Source organism: Staurois parvus, unplaced genomic scaffold (assembly GCF_062004578.1).
Source record: "Staurois parvus isolate SC_StPar_1 unplaced genomic scaffold, SC_StPar_1.0 ptg002171l, whole genome shotgun sequence".
Taxonomy (NCBI): domain Eukaryota; kingdom Metazoa; phylum Chordata; class Amphibia; order Anura; family Ranidae; genus Staurois; species Staurois parvus.
In genome coordinates this window covers 147995-159340 of record NW_028319967.1, presented here as the reverse complement: position 1 = coordinate 159340, position 11346 = coordinate 147995, and the positions used below count along the sequence as shown (strand labels likewise).

At 51.0% G+C, this 11346-nt stretch overlaps 1 protein-coding gene across 1 annotated transcript; it reads left to right on the top strand.

Moving 5' to 3' along the window:
- The first annotated feature begins 303 nt into the window (after positions 1-303).
- Positions 304-10571, top strand: LOC149432299 (osteocalcin-like). The gene is made up of 4 exons (XM_089665276.1): positions 304-361; positions 2304-2345; positions 7645-7717; positions 10053-10571. The coding sequence occupies exons 1-4, from the start codon at positions 304-306 to the stop codon at positions 10180-10182; spliced, it is 303 nt and encodes a 100-aa protein (XP_089521402.1). The 3' UTR covers positions 10183-10571.
- Positions 10572-11346: the final 775 nt, after the last annotated feature.

The following is an 11346-nucleotide window of genomic DNA, read 5'->3' as shown; positions in this document are numbered from 1 at the left end:
ACGACGTGCAGCGACAGGAGGGATACGACGCGCTGCGACAGGAGGGATACGACGCGCAGCGACAGGAGGGATACGACGCGCAGCGACAGGAGGGATACGACGCGCAGCGACAGGCGGGATACGACGCGCAGCGACAGGAGGGATACGACGCGCAGCGACAGGAGGAACACGACGCGCAGCGACAGGAGGGATACGACGCGCTGCGACAGGAGGGATACGACGCGCTGCGACAGGCGGGATACGACGCGCAGCGACAGGAGGGATACGACGCGCTGCGACAGGAGGAATACGACGCACACCGCCATGAAGGCGCTCATTGTCCTGATGCTGCTGGGGATGGCGGCCGTCCTGACCCAACAAGGTGGGAGGATTTCAGCAGCTCTCAGCTTTTATTTCGACCTTTTCCCGCACCTTTTCCCGCACCCTGAGATACAAAATCCTAATCGGGATTCATGTTTGCCGGGAAGAGCTGATCGTTACATAGTCGCAGCTTCGCTTGTCGCTAATCCTTCCTGCTTTGTGTCACGGCGGCTGCGCTTTACTGCTCTGTCAATGACAATCAGATCAGGGCTGGAACACGCTGCAGTCCCCCATGTCATTGCTTTTATTTCTGCAGTCGTTCAGCATGGATGCTGACTGCACTGTCTGCACACAAGTCATCAATAGTGGCAGGACTGCAAATCTTTAGATGATTGGGTAAAGGAGTGCAGTCTGAATGTGTCATGATTTATACCCGAGAGGACAGGGTGAACATGCAAAACTGCACCACCCCCCCCAAAAAAAAAAAAATCTAGCACTAATCTGCATGCTTACCCCCCCCCCCCCGAAGCATTAATTCCCTCCCCAGTACAAATCTGCCACCTTGCTGAAATTACCCCTCCCAACAGAAATCTTTGCCCCCCCCCCAAAAAAGAAAATTTCCCTCCCAGCACAAATTCCCCCCCACCCATCTCGACTCCTAGCACAAATCCTCTCCCACAAACTTCCCCTCCTAGCACCCCCCAGTACCCCCTCCTAGCACAAATCCCCCCTCCCCCAACCATATGACCTCTTCTAGCACAAACCACCCAAATCACTTCTAGCACACATTTTCTTCCCCCCACCCAACACAATCCCCCCCCCCTCCAAATCACCAATCCTAGCACCTCCTCTCACATTTACCCTCCCCCAACCCTCTGCCTGCCCCCAAATTCCCTATGCAATACCATCATTATATAATCACTGGGTCTCTGTGCTTCCCTATGCAATACCATCATTATATAATCACTGGGTCTCTGTGCTTCCCTATGCAATACCATCATTATATAATCACTGGGTCTCTGTGCTTCCCTATGCAATGCAGCTGGCTATAGCTTCCTGGAAACGTCAAAGCTGAAGTTTAATCTGCTTGTATTTTGCCTTCCCAGGTCCTCCCCTGCACCCCCTCCCCCAACATGTTAACATATTTAAGTAAAACTGTTCCAATTTCATGACATATCCTATTTTAGATGTAGTGATGTCATCACTGGGTCTCTGTGCTTCTCTATGCAAGGCAGGCATGTCACAACTCCTGGGAGGAGCTGGTTGGGTTCTCTGGATGCCTCAGTAACCCTTTCCAGAGCCCTCGGTCCTGATACAAGCAGTGGGAGGAGTTATGTAAATATCACAATGCTTTGATCAATATGGAGGAGTGGGTGTTCCTAGGTAGGCTGTATTTGCATACATAACACCCCCATGTGATGCTGAGCCTCACTGATTGGAAGGACTGAAATCCAATGAATGAAAGGGGCGGGGCCAGGAACAGTCAGGCTGGGGGAGGAAGGAGCTAGATGATGCTGGATGTCAACCAGCCAGGAAATAAGACAGGCTCCTATGAATAAAAGGGGCGGGGCCAGGGACAGTCAGGCTGGGGGAGGAAAGTGCTAGATGACGCTGGGCGTCCTCCAGCCAGGAAATAAGGTGGGCTCCTATGAATGAAAGGGGCGGGGCCAGGGACAGTCAGGCTGGCAGAGGAAAGGGGTGGGGCCAGGGACAGTCAGGCTGGGAGAGGAAAGGGCTAGATGATGCTGGACGTCTTCCAGCCAGGAAATGAGGCGGGCTCCTATGAATGAAAGGGGCGGGACCAGGGACAGTCAGGCTGAGGGAGGAAAGCGCTAGATGATGCCGGACGTCCTCCAGCCAGGAAAGGAGGCGGAGCTCTCTCTGACTGGCTGCAGCTTCTAATGCACACTGTGAGAAGCTCCCAGTGTGCGGTGAGTTTCAGTGAAGCGAGGGGATCAGCATGACAACCAGAACAGAAACCTTCTCTTTTTATGTCCCTCCAGGTCCCGCGCCTCAGAAATCAAGAAAAGCGATCGACGCTGAAGGTGAACCAATCACAGCCTTCCTTTCCCATGATTGCTTTGCCCTGAATCCATCATCATGAAAGCCGCATAAAACAAACATTTATTATATATATCCTCATTATGCAGCTTACAAACGCTCAGACGGGACGGCTGCATTCACTTTCTTTCTTTTATTTTTCACCTGGCGATCCGGCCAGTAAGTCTGTTGTTTTCAGAAGAACAAGCTGTCCTGCAGATGTAGCAGTTTACAGGGATGAGACAAAACATTGGCGGGGGGGGGGCTGACAATGATCAGCGTTTATTGATTTAAAACCTTTTATCCCAAAACGGAATAAATACATTCAGGGCCTCCCCCCCCCCCCGGGCGCTCCTTCTGTCCGGTGTTCATCTGTCCGTTTACGGGTGAAAAACGACCCCCCCATGTATTTCTATGGACTTACGGATGTAAACGAATGAACATCTTTATACATCCATTAATGCATCCGTTAACATCTGTTTTTTTTAACGGAAGAAAACTCTATTTTTCTTCCACAAAAAACCCGTAACGGATGAAAAGCGGATGTCAACGGATGAAAAATGGACCAAAACCGGATGCAAACGTAAAAAATGGATGTAAACGGATGAAAATGGACCAAAACCGGATGTTCACTGATGTAAAACGGATGTCAATGGATGTAAACGGATGAAGAAATGGATGAAAAACAGATGTAGAAGGATTAAAAATGGATTTAAATGGAGGAAAACGGCCATAAATGGATGTAAACGGATGAAACAATAGATGAAGAAACGAATATCAACTGATGTAAACGGACCAAACATGGATGTAAACAGATGAAAAATGGATGAAACATCGTATGAAGAAGCGGATGTCAACAGATGGAAATGGATGTAAATGGACCAAAAACAAATGTAAACGGATGTAAAGGGGTGAAAACAGACATAAATGGATGTAAAGCAGATGAAAATGAATAAAACAGATGAAGAAATTGATGTCAACTGATGTCAATGGTTTTAAACAGACCAAAAACGGATATAAACAAACCAAAAACGGATGAAAAACTGGATGTAAACGGATGAAAATGGATGTAAATGGACCAAAAACAGATGTAAATGGGGGAAACGGACATAAATAGATGTAAAACGGATGTAAACAGATGAAGAAACGGATGTAAACAGATCAAACACGAATGGAAACAGATGAGAAAACGGATGAAGAAACAGATGTCAATGAATGTAAACGGATGAAAAATGGATGAAAAACGGATGAAGAAACGATGTCAATGAATGTAAACGGATGAAAAATGGATGAAAAACGGATGAAGAAACGATGTCAACGGATGTAAAAACGTGACTGAACTGATGGAAAAAACGGAACCTCCCATGTGAGCGCACCCTAAGGGATTATAAAGTAATAGCTGCAGTTTGCCTTCGATGTGTTAGTGTATCTAAATCTGCTAGTCTGTGTAACACTCCCCTCCCTCCAGGCTGACAATGCTGCTGTCCAAAGGTGCCCCCTGTGCTCCGTCCTCCAGAGTGGGGGCGCTCTAATGTAGGAGGGGTGTTACTGGCCGGATCAGCAGGTGACAACAGAGGGGAAAAAAGAAAACGAATGCAGCCGCCACATCTGATGATCGGTGAGGTGTGATAGATGAGATTTCTGGTTTTGGGTTTAATACGTTTATAATATACACGGCTCCAAAAACTGAAAGGAAGACTTTGTAGTCCGAAGTCCATGACACTCCTGGGATATGGATCTGGTCAGGGAAGTCGCAGAGGGGGATGTTCATCAGTTTCAGCTTCTTTGGTGTTCATGAAATTAATAGTTGCACTAGATGGGCATCAATGAGACGACCCCCAAAACAGGAATGATTTTACAGGTGGAGGACACTGACATTTTTCCCTCCTCATCTTTTCTGTTTTTCACTAGTTTTGCATTTGGCTCGGGTCAGTGTCACTACTGGTAGCATGAGGCCATACCTGGACCCTACAGAGGTTGCACAGGCAGCCCAACTCCTCCAGGATGGCCCATCAATACCTGCCATTGCCAGAAGGTTTGCTGTGTCTCCCAGCACAGTCTCAAGAGCATGGAGGAGATTCCAGGAGACGAGAGCATGGAGGAGATTCCAGGAGACAAGAGCATGGAGGAGATTCCAGGAGACAAGAGCACGGAGGAGATTCCAGGAGACGAGAGCATGGAGGAGATTCCAGGAGACAAGATCATGGAGGAGATTCCAGGAGACGAGAGCACGGAGGAGATTCCAGGAGACAAGAGCACGGAGGAGATTCCAGGAGACGAGAGCATGGAGGAGATTCCAGGAGACGAGAGCACGGAGGAGATTCCAGGAGACAAGAGCACGGAGGAGATTCCAGGAGACGAGAGCATGGAGGAGATTCCAGGAGACGAGAGCACGGAGGAGATTCCAGGAGACGAGAGCACGGAGGAGATTCCAGGAGACGAGCATGGAGGAGATTCCAGGAGACGAGAGCACGGAGGAGAATCCAGCAGACGAGAGCACGGAGGAGATTCCAGGAGACGAGAGCACGGAGGAGAATCCAGGAGACGAGAGCATGGAGGAGATTCCAGGAGACAAGAGCACGGAGGAGATTCCAGGAGACGAGAGCACGGAGGAGAATCCAGCAGACGAGAGCACGGAGGAGATTCCAGGAGACGAGAGCACGGAGGAGATTCCAGGAGACGAGAGCATGGAGGAGATTCCAGGAGACAGGCAGTTCCTCTAGGAGAGCTGGACAGGGCCATAGAAGGTCCTTAACCCATCAGCAGGACCGGTATCTGCTCCTTTGTACAAGGAGGACCAGGAGGAGCCCTGCCAGAGCCCTACAAAATGACCTCCAGCAGGCCACTGGTGTGAATGTCTCTGACCAAACAATCAGAAACAGACTTCATTATTATTATTATTATTATACAGTATTTATAAAGCTCCAATAGTTGGCTCAGCGCTGTACATTACAGAGGGGGACAGAACATGTGACAGAACAATACAATGCGATACATGAGGGGATCGAGGGCCCTGCTCCTTGGAGCTTACAATCTAGGAGGGAGGGGATAGGGGTACAGGAGGAGATAGCTGTGGGGGTGGAGTGGTAGGAAGAGTGGAGGAGGTCGGCAGGTTAGCAGGGGGTGGGGTAGGCTTCCCTGAAGAGATGGGTTTTCAGGGTGCGCCTAAAGGAGAGGAGAGTAGGTGATAATCTGATGGGTTGGGGCAGGGAGTTCCAGAGGATGGGGGACACCCTGGAGAAGTCCTGGAGGCGGGCATGGGAGGAGGAGACCAGGGAACTAGAGAGAAGGAGGTCTTGTGAGGAGCGGAGTGTGTGTGTTGGGCAGTACTTGGATATTAGGTCGGTGATGTAACTTGGGGCAGTATGGTGGACAGCTTTGTACGTCAGTGTTAGGATTTTGAATTTGATCCGTTGCGCAATCGGAAGCCAGTGGAGGGATTGGCAGAGGGGGGTGGAGGACACTGAGTGGAGGCCAGTGGAGGGATTGGCAGAGGGGGGGGGGGGGGGGTGGTGGACACTGAGTGGAGGGATTGGCAGAGGGGGGTGGTGGAGACAGAGCGGTTGGAAAGGTGAATGAGTCTGGCTGCCGTATTCAGGATGGACTGAAGCGGGGATAGCCTGTGGCGAGGCAGGCCAGTGAGGAGGGAGTTGCAGTAGTTGAGTCGTGATATGATGAGGGAGTGGATGAGCTGTTTAGTGGTTTCTGGGGTTAGGAACGTGCGGATTTTGGCGATGTTGCGGAGGTGGAGTCTGCATGTTGCGGAGGTGGAGTCTGCATGTTGCGGAGGCGGAGTCTGCATGTTGCGGAGGCGGAGTCTGCACGAGTTTGTTAAAGATTGGACTTGGGGCTGGAAGGATATGTTGTAGTCCAGAATGACACCAAGTACTCTGGCCTGCGGGGCGGGTTTGATGGTGGCCTGAGGGCCCGACGTCCTCTAGTGGGCCCTGTGCTCACTGCCCGGCACCATAGAGCTGGATTGGCATTTGCCATTGAACCCCAGACTTGGCGGCTCCACCACTGGCGCCCTGAGCTTTTCACAGATGAGAGTAGGTTCCCCCTGAGCACATGTGACAGACATGAAAGGGTCTGGAGAAGCCGTGGAGAACGTTCTGCTGCCTGTAACATGGTTCAGCATGACCGTTGTGGTGGTGGGTCAGTGATGGTCTGGGGAGGCATCTCCATGGAGGGACACACAGACCTCTACAGGCTAGACAATGGCACCCTGACTGCCATTAGGTATCGGGATGAAATCCTTGGACCCATTGTCAGATCCTACGCAGGTGCAGTGGGTCCTGGGTACCTCCTGGTGCAGGGGGTCCTGGGTTCCTCCTGGTGCAGTGGGTCCTGGGTTCCTCCTGGTGCAGTGGGTCCTGGGTTCCTCATGGTGCAGTGGGTCCTGGGTTCCTCCTGGTGCAGTGGGTCCTGGGTTCCTCCTGGTGCCGTGGGTCCTGGGTACCTCCTGGTGCCGTGGGTCCTGGGTTCCTCCTGGTGCAGTGGGTCCTGGGTTCCTCCTGGTGCAGTGGGTCCTGGGTTCCTCCTGGTGCAGTGGGTCCTGGGTTCCTCCTGGTGCAGTGGGTCCTGGGTTCCTCCTGGTGCAGTGGGTCCTGGGTTCCTCCTGGTGCAGTGGGTCCTGGGTTCCTCCTGGTGCAGTGGGTCCTGGGTTCCTCCTGGTGCAGGACAAAGCCCGGCCTCATGGGGGGAGAGTATGCAGGAAGTTCCTGGAGGATGAAGGAATTGATACCATTGAATGGCCCCCACGCTCTCCTGACCTAAATCCAATAGAACCCCTCTGGGATGTCATGTTTCGGTCCATCCGACACCGCCAGGTTACACCTCAGACTGCCCAGGAGCTCAGTGATGCCCTGGTCCAGATCTGGGAGGAAATCCCCCAGGACACCATCCGTGGTCTCATTAGGACCCTCCCCCGACATTGTCAGGCATGCATACAAGCACGTGGGGGCCACACAGACTACTGAGGACCATTCTGAGTAGCTGAAATGACATTTCAGCCAAATAGACTCGCCTGCTGCATCATTTCTTCACTTTGATTTTCGGGGTGTCTGTGAATTCAGTCCTCTGTAGGTCGATCATTTCCATCCAATGATGGGGCGTCCTTACGTTCCTCACCCATCCCCCGTCCATGTCAGGATAGAGATCCAGCAGGAGATTCCTCCCCATTGGGATCTGATGGGTTCTCAGAGTCTTCCTTTCATGTTTTTTGGGCCGTGTAGATAAAAGTGAAATATGTTATTATTGATTACAATCAGATCGATATTTCTGGACGCGTTTTACTTCTTCCAGACGTGAAGATGGCGAGGAGCTCAGCACATTCCCTCATCAAACTACACAAACGAGTCTACGACTATTATGAGAGGTAAGTCCACCATACGGAGCATGAAGAGGTCACTGCTGGAGGACTCCTCTCCTTCCTCTATAACTCCTCTCCTGAAGTACTCTGCGCTGCTGGAGGACTCCTCTCCTTCCTCTATAACTCTCCTCTCCTGAAATACTCTGCACTGCTGGAGGACTCCTCTCCTTCCTCTATAATAACTCCTCTCCTGAAATACTCTGCACTGCTGGAGGACTCCGCTCCTTCCTCTATAACTCTCCTCTCCTGAAATACTCTGCACTGCTGGAGGACTCCTCTCCTTCCTCTATAACTCCTCTCCTGAAATACTCTGCACTGCTGGAGGACTCCGCTCCTTCCTCTATAACTCCTCTCCTGAAATACTCTGCTCTGCTGGAGGACTCTGCTCCTTCCTCTATACCTCTCCTCTCCTGAAATACTCTGCACTGCCGGAGGACTCCGCTCCTTCCTCTATAACTCCTCTCCTGAAATACTCTGCACTGCTGGAGGACTCCTCTCCTTCCTCTATAACTCCTCTCCTGAAATACTCTGCGCTGCTGGAGGACTCCGCTCCTTCCTCTATAACTCTCCTCTCCTGAAATACTCTGCACTACTGTAGGACTCCGCTCCTTCCTCTATAACTCCTCTCCTGAAATACTCTGCACTGCTGGAGGACTCCGCTCCTTCCTCTATAACTCTCCTCTCCTGAAATACTCTGCGCTGCTGGAGGACTCCGCTCCTTCCTCTATAACTCTCCTCTCCTGAAATACTCTGCACTGCTGGAGGACTCCGCTCCTTCCTCTATAACTCCTCTCCTGAAATACTCTGCACTGCTGGAGGACTCCTCTCCTTCCTCTATAACTCCTCTCCTGAAATACTCTGCACTGCTGGAGGACTCCTCTCCTTCCTCTATAACTCTCCTCTCCTGAAATACTCTGCACTGCTGGAGGACTCCGCCCCTTCCTCTATAACTCCTCTCCTGAAATACTCTGCTCTGCTGGAGGACTCCTCTCCTTCCTCTATAACTCTCCTCTCCTGAAATACTCTGCACTGCTGGAGGACTCCGCCCCTTCCTCTATAACTCTCCTCTCCTAAAATACTCTGCACTGCTGGAGGACTCCTCTCCTTCCTCTATAATAACTCCTCTCCTGAAATACTCTGCACTGCTGGAGGACTCCGCTCCTTCCTCTATAACTCTCCTCTCCTGAAATACTCTGCACTGCTGGAGGACTCCGCTCCTTCCTCTATAACTCCTCTCCTGAAATACTCTGCACTGCTGGAGGACTCCGCTCCTTCCTCTATAACTCCTCTCCTGAAATACTCTGCTCTGCTGGAGGACTCTGCTCCTTCCTCTATACCTCTCCTCTCCTGAAATACTCTGCACTGCCGGAGGACTCCGCTCCTTCCTCTATAACTCCTCTCCTGAAATACTCTGCACTGCTGGAGGACTCCTCTCCTTCCTCTATAACTCCTCTCCTGAAATACTCTGCACTGCTGGAGGACTCCGCTCCTTCCTCTATAACTCTCCTCTCCTGAAATACTCTGCACTGCTGGAGGACTCCTCTCCTTCCTCTATAACTCTCCTCTCCTGAAATACTCTGCACTGCTGGAGGACTCCTCTCCTTCCTCTATAACTCTCCTCTCCTGAAATACTCTGCACTGCTGGAGGACTCCGCCACTTCCTCTATAACTCCTCTCCTGAAATACTCTGCACTGCTGGAGGACTCCTCTCCTTCCTCTATATCTCTCCTCTCCTGAAATACTCTGCGCTGCTGGAGGACTCTGCTCCTTCCTCTATAACTCTCCTCTCCTGAAATACTCTGCACTGCTGGAGGACTCCTCTCCTTCCTCTATATCTCTCCTCTCCTGAAATACTCTGCCCTGCTGGAGGACTCCTCTCCTTCCTCTATATCTCTCCTCTCCTGAAATACTCTGCACTGCTGGAGGACTCCGCTCCTTCCTCTATAACTCCTCTCCTGAAATACTCTGCACTGCCGGAGGACTCCTCTCCTTCCTCTATAACTCCTCTCCTGAAATACTCTGCTCTGCTGGAGGACTCCTCTCCTTCCTCTATAGCTCTCCTCTCCTGAAATACTCTGCACTGCCGGAGGACTCCGCTCCTTCCTCTATAGCTCTCCTCTCCTGAAATACTCTGCACTGCCGGAGGACTCCGCTCCTTCCTCTATAACTCCTCTCCTGAAATACTCTGCACTGCTGGAGGACTCCTCTCCTTCCTCTCCTCTCCTGAAATACTCTGCTCTGCTGGAGGACTCCGCTCCTTCCTCTATAACTCCTCTCCTGAAATACTCTGCACTGCTGGAGGACTCCGCTCCTTCCTCTATAACTCTCCTCTCCTCTCCAGGTTCTATCTTCCTATAAAGTCCCCCATGGAGGTGAAGAAGGAGCAGTGTGAGAATTATTGGCCCTGTGACCAGCTCTCTGAATGGTTCGGCTTCCACCCGGCTTACCAGACCTACTTTGGACGAGTGTGATGGACGAGGAGATGAGGAAATCCTACCGACAGCGCCAGCAATACTTCTCCTTCTTCCTTCTCCTTCCTCTCCTTCTTCTTCCTTCTCCTTCTTCTCCTCCTCCTTCTTCCTTCTCCTTCTTCCTTCTCCCTCTTCTTCTTCCTCCTCCTTCTTCCTTCTCCTTTCTTCCTGCTTCCTCTTCTTTTTTTCCTCTCTTTTTCCTCTTTCCCCTTTTCCCTCTTTTTTTCCCTCTTTTTCCTTCCTTCCACGGCAGACATTTTGGCTTTTGCATTATCAGCTTTTGATTTTGCTGTAATCCTCATTATATTTGCAGCGCAGCCGCACCTTCACAGAACGCGATGGCTGACTCTGTACAAGAAAAAAAAATAAAAATTTTCTCTGCCTAGAAACATTCTTTTCATTATTCTGCCTATATTTTGCCCTTCCTGGTTCCCCTCCCCCCTGATCAACATGCCAATTGCATTTTTAAAAATAAACCCGAATGCATCCGAATTTCCGAATGAGGAACTCAATTAAACGAAAATGTGAAATAACAAAAAGAAATTTCACCCAAAATAATACGAACCAAACTCAAAACGAATTTGGAAACAAAGTGGAACTGTCAACATATTGCTGCCTCTTGCTGATGTCCTTGGAAGCAGAACGCCGGTGACCATGTTATCGCCCCATGTGGTGATCCTGCGCCCGACCTCCAGCCATCGATTGTTCCTTCTCTCCAGTCTAGGGAAAAGCTATACTTACCCCGTCCTCCTCCTACCTTACCGAAAGTATCGGGCCCCGCCCTTTCCCCGAACATGACCTTTAATGCCCCCCCCAGTCGTAGCCCGTAGTGTTCAATATTGAGTTGGCCCCGCCCTTTCCCCGCACATGACCTTTAATGCCCCCCCAGTCGTAGCCCGTAGTGTTCAATATTGAGTTGGCCCCGCCCTTTCCACACACATGACCTTTAATGGCCCCCCCAGTCTTAGTCCGTAGGGTTCAATATTGAGTTGGCCCCGCCCTTTCAACACACATGACCTTTAATGGCCCCCCCAGTCTTAGTCCGTAGGGTTCAATATTGAGTTGGCCCCGCCCTTTGCACACACATGACCTTTAATGGCCCCCCAGTCTTAGTCCATAGGGGTCAATATTGAGTTGGCCCCGCCCTTTCCACACACATGACCT